The 17,559-nt window shown below is 39.9% G+C and overlaps 2 protein-coding genes across 5 annotated transcripts in view; both read left to right on the top strand.

Moving 5' to 3' along the window:
- Positions 1-3,919, top strand: part of XPOT (exportin for tRNA) — a 53,932-nt gene extending 50,013 nt beyond the window's left edge. For 2 of the 3 annotated variants that reach the window (XM_067564105.1, XM_067564106.1), the window contains 3 exons: positions 673-744; positions 2,486-2,542; positions 3,097-3,919. In XM_067564105.1, coding sequence (XP_067420206.1) covers positions 673-744; positions 2,486-2,542; positions 3,097-3,123 — 156 coding nt within the window. In that variant the 3' untranslated portion in view covers positions 3,124-3,919. The remainder of the gene's footprint in view (positions 1-672; positions 745-2,485; positions 2,543-3,096) is intronic. The other variant, XM_067564107.1, reaches the window with a different exon arrangement.
- A 4,544-nt stretch (positions 3,920-8,463) lies between these two features.
- TBK1 (TANK binding kinase 1) overlaps positions 8,464-17,559 on the top strand; it is a 43,093-nt gene continuing 33,997 nt past the window's right edge. For both annotated transcript variants that reach the window (XM_067564104.1, XM_067564103.1), the window contains exon 1: positions 8,464-8,735. The gene's annotated coding sequence lies outside the window, so the exon portion shown is untranslated. The remainder of the gene's footprint in view (positions 8,736-17,559) is intronic.

Below are 17,559 nucleotides of genomic sequence, written 5' to 3'. Positions count from 1 at the left end.
CCTTTTTTGGTTAATGGCCATGAAATCCCAAGTAACATTACATTTATAGGCCATTTGCCCCAACAAAACAGCATTAATTTAGAAGATGATTACGGCAATGATGACTAGTCATCCATGTCTAGGAGTATATCTGGGTGCTGAATTTCTCAATCATTCTGAAACCCAATGAGTTTTGTCATTAGTGAGAGCAGTAGCTAAAGGTGGAGGCAGAATGGTAAAAGTGGTGGAAAATATTTCTTCTTAATGCCTCAAGTTTCTGAGTTTTGTCATATTTCACAACTGGAATTTCCATTTAGTTAAATTTAGTTAAATTGGCTATCATAGCATTTGACTTTAGTTACTCTTGCAGTTTTAATTCAGCCAGTTTTCTTATGTTTGGAAAAAAAAAATTATTCTATGCAACAAATAACTAAAATCTAATGGAGTTCTTAACTTTTTTTAGCTGATGCTGAAACTTGGAGACATCTTCCACTTTACAATAACTATAATACATGTACACTTGCTATTTGGAGTACTCCATTTGCTACTGGTATCTTCTCAGTTAAGGGCCAAAGCTAATAAACTTTTCTTAAAACTACGTTATACCCTAAAACATATCGCTGGTGGCTTTGATTGTTAATTTGTAAGGCAACACTTGTCTCGAGCAAAATTGTGTTTTGATATCTTTTTCAGGGTCCTGAATGCATTCACTATCTTCAGCAAGAATATCTGCCTTCACTGCAGGTGGCTCCTGAAATAATCCAGGTAGGAACCTTTTCTAGTGGATATTTCAAATATTTAAAAATGAAAATTGAAGCCATTACCAAAGTGTGTGTTGGTAAGCTTAATTTCTTCTGTTACACATCAGTAAAACACAGTTGATGTAGTACTAAAACATGATTTGCTTTACTAATCCACCACAACGAAAACAATATTAAAATATAGCAAGCAGAAAAATAATTCACAAGTTGGCAGTACAAATATTGATTCAGTGACATTAAACTCAGTAATTTAAACACCTTACCTCAGAAAATATCTGTCATTAGAACTTCAGTTCAGTGCAAAAGATTAATTATAGTGGTGCAGCCAGCTTCCCAAAAGAATCCGAGAGAGAGCCATTAGGTGTTAACATTTGTTTTTGTGATGATGATTGCCCAGAAATGAGCAACTGAAGATCAAATATTCTAGCCCCTTTAGAATTGCCCAGGTGTCATCTTAATATGCTTTGTCTAGTTCTGCCTTCAAATATACAGATGGATACTTGGGGAACATAAGTACTTCTAAGTATTATTTTTGTTGTGTATTTGTGAATGTTTCCACAGTCCAGATCTCTGGAGTAAAAACTACATAGCTATAGATCTTCTTAAAGTGTTAGTTTAGTTTAAGTGACTACCTTATTGGTAGTGTAAAAAAAAAAAAAAAAAAAAACTTTTTCTAGCCTTGATTTCTTTTTAATGAGATTTAAATCTGAGAAATTAAATGACAAGGAATTTTGATTTTATAAAAATGGGTACAGATCAATTTGCTGTACTGTTTTTGGTCTTATAATGTACAAGGGTCTTGCACAATACAAGAGTTCTTGCACTTCTTTAAAATAAGAGATACTGTGGTGTTTTTCAGCAATGAAAGTAAGTATTTTTTCAAGCTTGATTGTTGTCTCAACAGTTAATGTGGTTAAGGCGTTGTAAAAGGTACCCTAAATATGTTATCCGAGTCAACTAGTGTAATTAGATGTTGAGTGCCAAGTAGAAACATAGGATCTCAATTCTGACCAATATAAGTGAATTTGGAGGTTGTAGTGGTCAGATGTGCTTCTTTGGGTGAGAGTATTTGCTCTTGCAGTGTGACTTAAATTGTGAAACCAATTGGTTAAAAAGCATAAGGAATACTTTTGTGATAATTTATATTAAAGATGAAGGAAGGCTTCTCACACACCCATACACTACCCTTCTATCCAAGTTAGTAACTCCTTTGTCAGGAATTGTGCCACAGTGAGGGCAGAATGACTTTTTATCTTGAAATACTCATATTAACAATACTCACTGCATGTTCAAAGTACTTTACAAAATGAGGGAGGATTAGACAAACACCCTTGTGAAGTAGGTATTATCCTGACTTCACTTTAAGGGGAACAGAGGAGATGACACTTCCCCAGTGCCACAATGAGTCATGAAGGGCAAGTTTAGAGCCATGGACCACCTGACTTCAGTCCCTGCTGCCTCTGTGTTCATTCAAAACGTGAAATTGGTTGCTAAAAACTGTAAATATCTGTTCTCCCTCTGAAGCATCTCAGAGGGGAACCAAAACCTATGATTTATTCTGACTGGCCAATAAAATTCATAGTTTCTCTTTAAAAAAAGTAGATAAATAAAAGTGAGGAAAACATGAAAGTCAATTCTGTGGCTGAAATATATGCTTTTGTTACTCAATGCAACTCAAGCATTTGTTTTGTTTATCCATCTGTCTACAATGTATTTAAGTATTAATTCTCATTGGTCACTTACAGGAGTTTTGTCAAGCACTTCAGCAACCTGATGCTAAAGTTTTTAAAAATTACTTAAAGGTAAGTTTTTAAATACAGTATGTAACATACTTATTTCATTGAGTTATGGTAGTGATTTTGAAGGCAAGTGAGAACTTCTCTGGTGCGCCTAACTTGACAACAGAATGATACTACAGTTATGTACTGTAAACCTGCGAGTACCAGCAAATTTAAAGACTATTTATTTCCTTGCTCTTTCCTTCCAAACAACTTAAACACTATTGAACTGTCATTTGATTTCTTTGGTCATATATCAAATGAGATGGTATCCATGTGGCCTATGTAATCAAATTGATAACTTTATCAGAAAGGGCATAAGCGACATGGTTCTAACATATGTATGACAATACTTCTCTTCATCATAGATGTTCTATACTGCAACAAGTTTTTAAGTACCACCAACAATAATTTTTCTTGGATGGAACCACTTGTGTGTTGAGCTTCAGAGAGACAATCAGTCCCCTCAAGTTAATGTGTACATATTAGTAAAGACATATCAACCCTAACCATACTATGAATATTTATAAGCTGTATTTCCTCAGGCTTGTATATAATTACTATTTTTTTAAAAACAGGTATTCTTTCAAAGAGCAAAGCCCTGAGGAAAATACTGGAATCCGTTGCACCTGTTTCCATAATCAGGAACTCCAGTTATTTATATGAATGCTAACTTTTTGTGCCATTCAAACTGATTTTGTTTTTAAAGATGTTGCTTTCTGCTTACATCAGTAAATATTTTAGTCTTTGTGGAAAAATGCAAATGAATATGCATAGCTTCTGTGTCTCATTTGATATATGTAAGGTATGTGGCAACAAGAGAAGTTGCCTGCATGCCTACTCCAACACTTTGTGTAGGATGGTTTAAGTTCATGCTGTAACAAATACAGCAGTAAAATACCTGACTTTTATTTTTGAAATGGGGAGAAAAAAAAAGTGAAAATCTCTAAGACCATAGCAGTGGTTATTAAACTGTGTACATTTTTAAAGATATTGAGTAAAAATGTTTTCATGAGACATGAATTTCATTTGTTCATGTATGGTGACATGAAAAATAAAACAATCAAACTCATTTTTGTAGATAGTCATTTCATTGAAGTTGTCTTAATGCTAAAGTATATATTCTAAAAACACAGATTGGTTTAATAAATTATCTGATTAAAAATAGGAATTGGTTCTACATTTTTATAAAAAATAAATTTTATGTAGTGAAAGCCACAGTCTCTGACTCATTGTGTTGAATCTTTAGATGTTACAATCAGTAAGCTGCAGAACATTGCATTAGTTTTGAGCAAGAAATGGCAGTTCCATTGTACCTTCTTACTGTGGAATGGCTGATATTTAGACATTTTAGGATGTCTTGTGTGTGGATGAACCAAGCAAAAATTGCATTTATTACAATATATTTCAATTGTATCAATGACTTGTGCCTATTGTGGTCTATGCCTGCCAGATTTTACACAGTGGAGTTCATATGTTCAACTCTGGATCCAACAAGGATCCATTGACAATCAGTGTTCCTTTTTGCAAAGTTTTTTGTTGGTGCCTCTGTCCCCACCTGATGTTATGGTATGCAGACTGCTATCAGAAAATTTGGTGGGAAAAACGTACGTACGTACGCACGCACATAGTGAATCTTAGTTTTCTCCTAAGAATAAATGTCTACATAAGATTGTGTAGCCAACATACCTCTCAGATAATCGAGAGTGGGCAATTTTTTTACACTATATATTGCTTTAAAATAAGGCTAAAGATCCACAATACTCATTTTTAAAATTACAGCCTGTCTTTCAACTAAGCTACAGCAAACCAGATTACTAGGAGTAGAAAGGCTGCCAAATAACTAATTCTAGGGATGTCCAGCAAGGACCCAAACTTACTTACTGTCAGTCATTTGCAGTTTCACAGCTTGCTGCAACTGGAGCAAATTCCAATATACTTGTGGAAGAAATCCATCACCCCCGCCCACAATGATTATCAAATTTCTTGATTAAAAGGATAGTCCTGTAGGACAGAAAGGGTTAAGCCAAATATTATATGGCTTCCTGGAACTGCAGATCACAGGGCAAAACCAGAAGTGGTAGTACTGCCTCTAATAGCTCACTATGACGAGACATGAATATGCCTCCACTCAGACTCTAGGAGGCAAAATGCCCTGGTTCTCAGGAGAATGGCTTCTGTCAACCTCAGAAGTGGGGAAGAGAAGTAGAGTTGCAGCTCTTTCCTTCAATTAAGGGCTTACCCCACTCCAACCCCCTTGATTGGTCTAACACCATCCCCTTTGCCCCCAAAAAACAAAAAAAACTCTCATACAATCCTAGTGAATGTGAGCTGGTCCTAAATGAAATCTCATCTCTTGCACAGAGGACCAATTTTCTATTGGTAGCCTCAGAGAAAAGGTTCTTAAGGTGATGCTTCGTGTTCTTTATTGTCCAGAAGTGATGGGGGAAGGAGAGTAGTTCTGGATCACAAATGACTCAACAAATGGATGGAGAAAATGAGATTCTGGATGAAGATTCTAGCTTCAATGGTAGGAATCCTGTCCCAAGGGGCCTTCCTTGCCTCAGTGGACTTAATGAAAGCATACCTACACATTCCCCTATGTCACTCATACCACTGCCCCCCAATGAGCTTTGTATAGGGTACAGACCACCAGGACTAAAGTCTGCCATTGGCACTTACACTGACCTTCAGGGTTTTTACCAAGATGGTGGTGGTCATAACTAGTTGCAGGGCCCTCTCCTGTATCCCTTCCTGGATGACCTCTTGATGGGGGCTGTGATTAAAGAAGCAGTTCAGTGCCAAGATCTGGATGCTGAAACTGTTTCAAGCACACAATTTCACGATAAATGCCAAGAAAAACGCCCTTATCCCTTCCACAAGGATAGGTCACCTGAGAGCAGCCATAAATACTGCTGTGGCAAAAGTCTACCCGCTACTAGACAGATTCATTCATAATTTATAGTGGGTGGTGGTGGTAAGGAACTCCAACTATGGGTCTTCTCTCACACACTCATTCCAGGGCAAGATCAGATATTGGCTGTTGCCATGCATTTCTCCTGAAATATGGAACCATTCAGCAGACTGTATGAAAGAGTGGGCACTGGTCCTAAGCCAGGTACAGGAATCCCTGAGAGAACATCTATAAGGATTTCCCCATCTGCTTCACCACAGATGCTGACCTGTTGGGGTGAGATACACTGTGTCCAAATGTGTAAGGCAGGTGGAGCTCCATAAAAAGGAATCAGTATCAACCTGGAGCTCAGAGATGTCAAGTTGGTGCTATGAAGGTTCTAGAGCCACCTCAAGTGTAATTACATTTTGGTCCAGTCAGGCAACACTACCAGTGGGGCACATATTGACAGCCAAGGGGGAAGTGGAAGCTCAACTCCTACATGTAGAACCAATGGAGATAAAGGAATGAGCAGACAATAACCTCTCTTTCATAAGAGCAATACACATAAAGGGACAACTGAACCAGAAGGCAGACTGGCTTAGCAGTCATGCAATCCACAACTCAGAATGGAATTGGGAAGTCAACTTGATCTTGCAGAAATACAGCCTTCCACCAGTCTATCTGTTTTCCAGTCCCAATGACAGAAAGCTATTGGTGGCCAGATGATTAATTTATGCATTGCAGAGGCAGACAAGGCATCAGGTGCACCTGTTCCTGACATAATCAAGGCATGAGGTCTATGGTGACTTCATAAACAGAAAGAATCTGTGCTTCCACTGAGGAAATCTGCAGGCCAGCAACGTGGATCTCTATTAACCTCTGTTTATTAGATGCTGTTGTGTTTATGGAGAATCCATTCTATTATCTGTGCCAGTCTTTTAGAGTACTACATATAGCAGCTGGATCACCTTGGTCCATTTCAGATTTTGGGTGTGACTAGGGAAAGTTCAGTTAGCTTCAAACAGAAGCTGCATACTGTGTTCTGTGAGCTACTGGATTAAACAAATGATCTGTGGTATCTTACTTTAAAACCATATACTTTGTGTGATTCATTCCAGAAACTCCTAATCAGTTAGGACAACACAGATGCTAGAAAATGGACTTTAAATCCTCTGTACAGGCATCCTTCAGCAAGAGGGTGCTACATTTGGTGATCCAGAAACAGTTTACCCTTTTGGCAGTTAATTTTGTGGAGGTCTCTCCCTATTCCTCTCTTTCTATTCACTAGTCACTACTTCACACGTCTCAAATACTGGGCTACAAAATGGAAAAAATTTTACACAATAACGTTCTTGCTGTTAGCAAGGTCTCCCATGATTCTGCCCTCCCTTGGGCTTCATTAGCCAAAGGAACAAAATTTAACTTACGTCTACTATTTGTGGGCTAGTTAGCCTCTCTGTACATAGTTTATTGGCTGGCACTGAATTATTGTTATCAAACAGATTCTAAAGTTTTTCCACAGCTTTTTAATGGATCATCTGGCAGCAAGCTGGAGACGGGGATGGGATTGGTAGATGCTATGTTTCAATATTAAACTGCCCCTGGAAACTGCAGACAAGAGGGGAATACCCCAAATGTCTTAAAATTGTGGAAGACATTGCTAGCAGAAAAGAAATTACCAAGTAAGAATTCTCCAATTCTGGCTCACAAAGATCAGTTATGATGAATACTAGATATTTAAAGCAATGACATGTAGAACACAATTCTACTTTGAGTTCAGGTGATTCAAAGCTTCAATTTTCTGCTCTCAAACCTATAAATTATTTGCAAAGCAACTTCTAACATGCTCAGAAACATTAATAGATTTATTGTGTTTGTGTATTTGACAGGCAGACCTGATAGGGCTGCCTACAGTTAAAATTGCCTGATGCTTTACGTTTTAAGACCTGAAATGGTCTTCAAACGTAAAACTTAGCCTGAAGTGTTAAAGTTTGGTAGAAATTGCCTATGCTGGCTGTCTGCCTCAGGCTATTATTATTATTTTTTAAGTTTCAGGTAAAATATTTAATCTGTTTCAGAGAATGAGATTAGGGGAAAAAATAGTGCAGCCCCTACTCTTAAAAAAACTGCTTACAACTGTTTTGGTGAGAAGCTTTGGAGCTTCATACTTTGACATGGGAACTTGAAATTTAGGAGTGGTGCAGGATGAGTGTCATGACAATGCCTTGTGTGGTTCCTTTGAAAAGTCACCTAAATTTGGCCTAGTTCTAAACCTAAAAAAAATCTACTTACACATGTTCAGTAAGTATTTCTTAGCATTTAGCAGCTAAATTCTCCAAAGATTCCATGAGCATGCTCCAACCCAGAGCTGCAGAGATTGAGCAGAGTTTCCCCTGCTCAGGCTCCTCCAGGCCTCGTGTGTGGCACTAGCCGCTGGAAGTGAGAGGAGGGAGATTAGCTCTCCTGTGCTCTGGCAGTTCTCCTGCTGCAGGGGGGCCAGGCAGCGTGTAGATGGAGGAGGAGCATATTTTGACTAGAATGCAGGAGGTGAGGGCTCTGAAGGGGTGATAGTGAGAATGTGAACAAGGGGGCTAGGAGGACCAGCTGTCTGATTTTATAGGGACAGTTCTGATATTTGGGGCTTTTTCTTACATAGGTGTCTATTACCCCTCATCACCTGTCCCAATTTTTCACACTTGCTATCTGATCACCCTCCTCGGTGGAGTGGAATTGGGATGGGATGGGGGTGGGAGGGGATCGAGGGATAAAGGGTGCTAAGGTGGGGGAAGAGAAGAGCATAAGTATAACCACTAGAGAACACTCCCCTCCACAACCTGAACCCAGGACTGCAGAGTCTCTAACATTCTTCTGCTCTCTGCCACGAGCGGGCTGGGTGGGGGGTGTGAGTAGGGATGTTGGGGACAGTGTGTGTGTGTGTGGGGGGGTGGATGGTGGATATTAGGGGTGAGAGGAGAGGGTGAAGAAGGCTGCGAGGGGGGTGGGGAGATGAGGGCCTGGGACGGTGGGGCAGTCCGGCTGAGGAGGTTGTTGCGGGTGAGAGCGGTGTAGCTAGCTGGACCCGAGCGGCCTGGGGCTTGCTGAAGGGCTCCGCGCTGTGGAGCGCTCCCGGGGCCGGGGGGGGGCGTTCCGCCGTTTGCTGCCCGAGTCGGTGGGAAATTCCCGGCCGGTCGGCTGGAGGCGCGGCCTGGATTCAATGGCACCGCCCCGCCTGCCCGCCCGACGCCGCGGTTGCAGGAAGCCGGAAGCGAAGCGGCGGGGGGGACCCGGAGCGCGGCGCTGGGACGGGGCCTGTGACTGCAGGTAGGGCCGGGCCGGGCCGGGCCGGGCCAGTCCCGCGGGTTTAGGGGCGCTTCTCGGGACGCGGCGCTGTGGCAGGAGCCGGGGCTAGGGCCGCAGCCGGCGGCGGGGCTGGGACGGTCCGGGGCCGAGGGGGGCGGAGATTAGGCCCACGCCATGACTTGCCGAGGCAGCTCAGGACCGAGAGGGGAACGGGACCCAGCCCAGCCTTCCGCCCCCCGGCGCTACGCCGGCCCCCCACCTCTGCGCCCCGCCCGGTGACCTGACCGTGACCAGGCCGCGTGTCCCCTGCCCCGGGTGCCGGGAGAGCGACAGGTCAGGGAGCTCGCCTTGGGTTGGGGTGTCAGGGCTGGTGGGTTGTGGCCCCGCGAGTGAGGTTTCAAAAGTCTTCAGCACTAAGCAAAACAAAACCCGTTGGTACTGGAGCGAGAGATTTTACAAGCTGCTTTTGAAGTCTGTCGAATGGAGGAGGGAGCGGAAGTCTCCTAAACCAGTGATGCACTGGGTGGGGAGGGCATTGAGTTTGGTGCCTGGATGACATGCTTTCTGACTCCAAGAACAGTATCTTCATTTGTTCTTGGATGTATATGAGATGCCATGACCTCCACCCAAAACTGAAGGAATTAGTGAACCACAGTTCAGTCAATTATTTTATGTTTTCAAATCTTGTCTCTTCACATAGGCACCTATTGGGGAGGGTGGGGAAGAGGAGGAGGAGGAGAGAGAACACCATCATATTCTGTAGACTACAAGCTTCCAAACTTTCATTTGAGAAAGTAATTCCAGCTATCATCATTGTGAAAGTAACCTTCCAAATGTGACCTAAATGCAGTTTTGCCTCCAAATCAGCAGGCAGCTCCTGTAGCTCTGCAGCTGCTCATAGCTTTCCAGAACTATCGCAAGGTAAACACCTGTACTACGGACAAGAAGCAGGTCAGTTTTCATTTTGCTGCAAGTTGGAAAAGCTATGAACAGCCACCACTACAAGCTGGGTCTGGGGCTGTAAAGAGTAGTAAAGAGGAGAGGATAGAAGTTGTTAAATTACGGGTAGGAATTGAAGTGACACAGTCAAACAAAGAAGTGTCCCATTCAATTACATCACATGAAGGTGAACATAAAATTTGTTAATATTTAGTTAAGTGCTTGTATACAAATGCAAAAAGTCTTAATGCTAAGATGGGTGAATTTGAGTGCCTGATATTAAATGAAGATGTTAATATAATAGCCATCACATAAGTGTGGTGGAATGATGATAATCAATGGGACACAGTAACACAAATGTACAATAGATATAGGAATGACAGAGTAGGTTGAACTGGTGGGAGAGTGGCACTATATGTGCCAGAAAACATGGAGTCAAATATAATGAAATCTTAACAAATCAAACAGTACCATAGAACCTCTAGGAACAGAAGTTCCGTGCTTGAATAATGAGTGTAGCAGTTGGAATGTGCTACCAACCACTTGCCCAGGTTGGTGACAGTAATTGTGAAATGCTCAGGGAAATCAGAGAGGCTGCAGAAACAGAAAAGCCAATAATAATCAGCAATTTCAACTATCTCCATGGTGACTGGAAGGAAACATGTCTCCTCAGAATGGGATGCAGATATAAAATTTCTAGCACCATTAATGACTGCTTCTTGGAGCAGCTAGTACGTGAACCCACAAAGAGAGAGGCAATTCTTGATTTAGTCCTAAGTGGCACACAGGATCTGGTCCAAGAGGCGAAATAGCTGAACCACTTGGTAATAGCAACCATAATGTAATTAAATTAAACATTTTTCAAAACAAGGAACTACACAAAAACATGGAGGTTAGTTCAATGGAAATTAAAAGGAACAGTCACAAAAGTGAAATGCCTGTAAGCTGCATGGAAACTTAAAAACACCACAATAAGGGCTCAAACTATCTGTATACCCCCAAATTAAAAAAAAAAAATTAAAAAAATGTATCCATGGCTAAACTGAGGAGTAAAAGAAGCAGTTAGAGACAAAAAGATATCTTTTAAAAATTGGAGGAAATGTCCTATTGAAGAAAATAGAAAGGAACAAACTCTGGCAAGTCAAATGTAAAAGTATAATTAGGCAGGCCAAAAAGGAATTTGAAGAGCAACTAGCAAAAGAGACAAACAGTAACAGCAGATTATTTTTTAAGTACATCAGAAGCAGGAGTCTGCCAAACAGTGGGGCCACTGGACGATCGAGGTGCTAAAGGAGCACTCAAGGAAGACAAGGACACTGCAGCGAGGCTAAGTGAATTCTTTGCATTGGACTTTGTTGCAGAGGATGTGAGGGACGTTCCCACCTGAGCCATTCTTTTTAAGTGACAAATCTGAGGAACTGTACCAGATTGAAGTTTTGGAACACATGATAAATTAAAGAGCAGTAAGTCACCAGGACTATACGGTATTCACCCAAGAGTTCTGAAGGAACTCAAATATGAAATTGCAGAACTATTAACTGTGATATATAACTTATTGCTAAAATCAGCCTCTACCAGATGACTGGCAGATAGCTAATGTAATGCCAATTTTTTAAAAAGACTCCAGAGGTGATCCTGACAATTACAGGCTGGTAAGCTTAACTTCAGTACAAGGCAAATTGGTTGAAAATATAGTAAAGTACAGAATTGTCAGACACATAGATGAATACGATATGTTGGGGAAGAGTCCACATGGCTTCTGTTAAGGGAAATCATGCCTCAACAATCTCTTAGCATTCTTTGAGGGGGTCAACAAACATGTGGACAAGGGTGATTCAGTGAAGATAGTGTACTTGGACTTTCAGAAAGTCTTTGACAAGATCTGTCACCAAAGGCCCTTAAGCAAAGTAGGCAGTCATGGGATAAGAGGAAGGGTCCTCTCATAGATCAGTAACTGATTAAAAGATAGGAAATAAAAGATAGGAATAAATGGTCAGTTTTCACAGAGGAGATAGATAAATAGGGCAGTCCCCCAAGGAGCTGCATTGGGATTAGTGCTGTTCAACATGGTCATAAATGATCTGGAAAATGGGGTCGACAGTGAGGTGGCAAAGTTAGCAGACAATGCAAAATTACTCAAGATAATTAAGTCTAAAGCAGACTGGGAAGAGTTACAAAACTGGATAATTGCAACAAAATGGCTGATTAAATTCAATGCTGATAAGTGCAAAATAATGCACATTGGAAAATATAATCCCAACTATAGCTACAAAATGATGGGGGTCTTAAATTAGCTGTTACTACTCAAGACAGAGATCTTGGAGTCCATTGTCAACAGTTCTCTGAAAACCTCTGTTCAATATGCAGTGTCAGTCAAAAAAGCTAACAGGATGTTAGGATCCATTAGGAAAGGGATAGATAATAAGACAGTAAATAGCATAACACCATATATAAATCCATGCTATGCCAACGCCTTAAATACTATGTGCAGTTCTGGTTGCCCCATCTCAAAAAAGATATATTAGAATTGGAAAAAGTACAGAGATGGGCAACAAAAATTGCTAGGGGGATGGAACAGCTTTCATATGAGAAGAGATTAAAAGGAATGGGATTGTTCATTTTAGAAAAGAGACATTTTAGAAGTCTACAAAATTATGAATGGTGTGGAGAAAGTGAATAGGGGACCATAACACAAGAACCATGGGTCACCTAATAAAATTAATAGGCAGCACTTTTAAACCAAACATAAGGAAGTACATCTTCACACAATGCACAGTCAACCTGTGTAACTCGTTCCCATGGGATGTTTTGAAAGCCAAAACTATAACTGGGTTCAAAAAAGAATTAAATAAATTAATGGAGGACAGATCCATCAATATCTATTAGCCAAGATGGCCAGGGATGCAACACCATATTCTGGGTGTCCCTAAGCCTCTGATTGCCAGACAGTAGGACTGAAGGACAGTGTATGGATCACTTGATTAATTGCCCTGTTCTGTTCATTTCCTCTGAAGTGTCGGAAGACAGGATGCTGAGCTAGATGGACCAATGGTCTGACCCATTATGGCTATTCTTATGCTCTTAAGATCTTGGGGACATGATTCATCTCTTAGGTGTCTGTACAACACCTAGCACATTGGAGGTTTTGGTAATATTGGAGGTCTTCATAATATAAATAATAATTTCTGTGGAGGAGGCCCAAAAAGTAGAAGCAGAGAGAAGAGCAGGAGACGCACTAGAAACTAGAAGGTTCTGAGAAAAAGAATGCTTCTCCTTTCCAGGGGTAAGTTCTTTTGAATTTACTACAGACAACAATAGATGGAGTTTCCAAGAAGAGTAACTTAGTAGGAATCCCAGCAGCTTTGGTGGGACGGGGGGTGAGACTTTGCCTTCTCACCTAGGCATTGCCTCTATACATAGGGGCCTGTCAGCTTAGTTTAGTCTTCAGGCTATTAGTGGTCTGGTAAATTTTTCACGTCCTAGGTATTGTGCATGCAGAACAGAACTGGGTTAATTCCTCCTACTGACTAACATACAAGAAAGAGCACTAAACTTCTTATCTCAACCAAAGCAGTCAATGCTCCTTCCACTAAAATATCAAAAATTAAATCAAAGTAATGCACAATCTATTGCTACGATATATAATCTATTCCTGGATTCACCAACACTAACCTGCTGACCAGTGCAGCAAACCACTCCATCAAAAACTGAAGAATGTTCAGGATGCTAAACCAAAACCTAAAATACCAATATGAGTCATTGGGAAGAACAAATCAAAACAAACAATAAGCTAGCCTTCTTTAGGTCCCTATACAGAACTACTTCCACATCAGTGATTTGTCATAATCTAGAAATGAAAATGAAAGTTTAGAGCTAGTTCAGAAAGGTGCAGTTGTGGAATGAGGAGAGGTTGAGACAGGGAGACATTCTAATCCAATGTCCAAGATATAAAGAGGTGTGTGAGAGAAATTATTCCTAGTAATCTGAAAAAATAAAAATTTTAATGAAAAATCCCCTACCTAGCCCTGGGGAAGAAGAAGAGAGATTACAGAGAGGGCATTGTGTATCTTTTCCTGCATTTTTAGTATCTGTTTCCATTTTTCTTTCTCAGTTTTTCCACCCCTTTGTATATTTTTATTCCCTCCCCGCCCTCCCCCCCCCAACTTATTTTGTGTGCTATGTCCTCTGTTTTCTCTACTTCTTCCCCAAGTTTTAAATGCACTCTTTCTGGGTGTTTCCATTTTAGTAACATCAGTCAGTATAATCTCTTGCAAATCTCTTTTTGAGAGAAAAGAGTGAGTGGATTTGAGAAGAAGAGGAGGAGGTAGTAAAAAGAGAAAAATAAAAAGGAAGTAATATATGCTTATACAGAGAAAAATATATATTCTGAACTATTATAAGAAAGAAAAGGTGGAGTGAAACCAGAATGGGAAAGAAAGCAAACCAAAAGCAAGAAAGATGTAGGAAGTTTTATTTTTAGAAGTTATTAAATAGTTGATTGAAGATTGTTAAAAGCAGATCAGAATACAACTGTTTTATTCCTTTAAATTGAGGTTGTGATGTTGGGGGAATTGGTATTTTTCACTCTGACTAGGGTGAAACCAGAATAAGTTTAAATGATGTGTTGTATGAATTAGGAAGAAATATATGGGCCCAAAGAGCAAAGGTGTTAACATGACTCTATAACTGTCCAACATTAAACAGTTTTAAATAAGGTTCAGGTTTTGGTATACAGAGACTTGAGCCTGCTTAATACCCTGGTAAACACATTATTAATCATTTTTTAACCTTTTATTAAAGGTCCAGGAAAAAAAGAAAGTTAAAGCATTTGAAATGTGAAGTATTAAGTAAGGCTTTCATTTTAAAAACATCCCTTGTTCCATTTCCTTTTAGCTGTGGAGAGTCTTTAGAGGATTTAAAAAAAAAAAGAAAAAAACCCTTGTGTGGCAGTCTTTTAGATGATAATGAAGATAGTAATAATTGTCATTTTTGGGAAAAGTTAGCCGAGATGGGTTGAAGCTGGTATTGTTGCTGTTATTAATGTCCAATCTTAGAAAAACAAAACACAGACAAAAGGGGAAAGAAAAGTACAAAGATAGAAAATGCAGCTTCTGTCTCTAGTGTTGATTCTCACAATATCATTACTGGAAAAACAGGTGAGGCACAGTGTTTTCAGCTGCTCGGAGATGTGACGTATTTGTATCAGCATCAGACTGTTTAGGGCATTGCTTTTAGCTGCCTTTTTCTGGTCACAGGCTTATAGCAGTGTTGCAAAGTACATAATCTTGGCTGACTAAGCCAAATACTTATTAGACAGAAGGAAAAAAAGAGAGGAATAGGAAAGAAAATAAATAAAGTGGTGAAGGAAAGAACACACAAGGAGGGTTGACAACAAAGTCACATCCCAGGTGGTGGTTGGGATACAGCCAGAGCCAGTGAAAGTAGCATTGTCATCTGGTTCCCTCTCTTTAGGCCTAATGGTTCTGACTGGACATCTTTCAGGATTAGGGCAAAGAATGGACCCAAGAGACAGTGAGGATGGCAGCCATGGTGGTGAAGATTTTCCTTCCCCTTCCACTTGTCTTTCAGTCAACCAGCATTTACCATAGCCAGTTTTTTCTTCTGAAGTCTCTTTTTGAAGACCCCAAAAGGGAGCAATGAGCAAAATAGCCTATCCCCTCGACTGTTTTGTTCACCAGTTGGGCCTAATTTCCAACACAACAATTTTGGTCCGTTGATTTCTAGTCCAGCACACTTCTCTATTTTGCCAGGCACGACATTAACACAGTCCTTGAATTATATCAGTAGGCCTTTTGGTTTAGACTAATAGTCTTTCTGACTTCCTTTTGCACCTACTCCCATCAACATTTGTTGTTATAGGTTACTGTGACATTTTATAAACTTTCAATCACTTTTTATAGTTGAGCTCACAATTAGGGTAAATTTGTAGGCCCAATTATCACAACAGGTGCAAGCTTTTGTTTGTACCATGGCAACATGGTACACTAAGGGTTTTCATTGGTGCAACTATTTCAGTGTAGTTACATCAGTACAAATATCCTAAACCTTAGATTTGATTTCTATTCTAACTGTCTGAGATTCTTGTCAATATTTTGTACCATATTGTAAATGGTTTTCTTGTCTGCTGGATTTTTGTCATCCATCAATTGAAGTTCTAGATTTGGTAATGTGCTAGTCTGTGTTGTAGGTGCTGTGGCTCATGTATTTTTTTTCCAGTGATCTTGGCATAGGTTGCCTTTAAAAATAAGAGTGGAGGGGGACAAGGGACTTCTTATGTAAAATGTCACATATGTATCTTTTGGGCTGTCAGATGATCACTTTCTAGTCAGCCATTTAGTATTTAGTGTTTGAATAGAAATTGGTAAAGAGAGAATTCTTTGTGTAGTTGCTGTCTATGTGCACTTTTCTGCTAAGCAGAAAAAATTCATTAGATTTGATTCTTGGAAAGGGTAGTCAAGATGGCGTCAAGCAATGCAGCAATCCCATTTTCACTATATCTATGCCACCTCGCACATTACAGGTAGTGCGTCTGATTATCTGAAAGACATTTTTAGTCCAGTGTTTTTCAAGCTTTTTCATAGCTTGGACTTTGTCTTAATACAGACACTGCCTCAGATTCCCTCGGAGACCTCTCTCCTGCCATTCAGGTCTGCATAATATCTCTGGGGCATACAGGAACATTTTGTTAGACTAGTATTTAACGTACTTTTAGTAGAGCTGGTTGAGAATTTTTGAAGTTTTGATTAAAAGTTTTCGTGGAAGATTTTAGCTGTATTTTGACAGCTCTAATTTTTAATTATCTTTACTGCCTTTTAGCAGCTTGAGACGAGGAGGAGGAGCTGGCAGCACCACATGACCAGCCAGTAGTTTGGGCATTGATGATTTTTGTGCTATTCTGATATGGAGTCCTTCCTTCCCTAATCCATGTGTTAAGAATGAACAGTGATGGAAATAAATAAAATACAGTAGTATGGAGCTGCTCCATAAATGTTGGATCTAATTTGGAAGAATTCCTAGCCTTTACCTGGTGACTTGCCTGTTACACATTACAAGATGATTTGGACTTGTCTAAATGCCTTGGGACTGGCTAACAAGAAACTCTATAGACATAGTATTGTACTTTAATGAGAAAGTGGCTGAATGGTAATCTAATATTAGAAACTACTACAAGTAGAAATTTGTTAAGCCAAAATCATATGAAAATTCCTGTTGTAATGCTGTGTTGCCCTTGGTGCTATTAGAAAGGCAGGCACCTGCCTTGTTCTAAGCTCTGTATGTGACTGATTAATTACACTGGAGCTATCGCAGCACAACTTCCTCTATTCTATTCATTTTCCTGTGGTAAAGCCCCAAACTTTCTTTGCTGTTGTATAAGCCAATGATTTCTTCAAACGTAGAACTGAACAACTTTGGTGATAAAAGCATTTCACTTAGATTTCTCTAAGAACAGGAAGTTTTCTCATATCTTCCATCATGGGGAACTTGATATAGCTTTTCATAAGAAGAGTAAACAGGCTTTTCTTGGTGGTTGGTAGAGAAGGGGGACAGAAAAGAAACAAAAAATCCTGATGCAATGAATGACCAAACTGAACTAATGAAAGGAAAGGAGGGAAATACAGGTTATCCTTAACTCTGAAGTGTTAATATCTTTACAGTTCCATAATTTACTTTTTTTTTCTTTAGGCATTGGCAGCACACACAGTATGAGAGATATTACAATGTTTGGAGATGCTGTAATAGCTGGTTGTATTGGGCTTCTGCTGGAACGATAAGATTCTTGTAGTATTGGTTGTGTATGAAAATTAGAGATTCACTTTCTTTAAAATAGATTTGTGTGTGCTTTTTTTAATTTGAAAAACTTGGAATCTCTTATTAATATCAGGAA

The sequence above is a fragment of the Emydura macquarii genome, unplaced genomic scaffold (assembly GCF_026122565.2).
Source record: "Emydura macquarii macquarii isolate MOO-44397 ecotype Brisbane River unplaced genomic scaffold, CSIRO-AGI_Emac_v2 contig_2636, whole genome shotgun sequence".
Taxonomy (NCBI): domain Eukaryota; kingdom Metazoa; phylum Chordata; order Testudines; family Chelidae; genus Emydura; species Emydura macquarii.
Note: the sequence above shows the minus strand (reverse complement) of the source record. Positions and strands in the feature narration are given on the sequence as shown.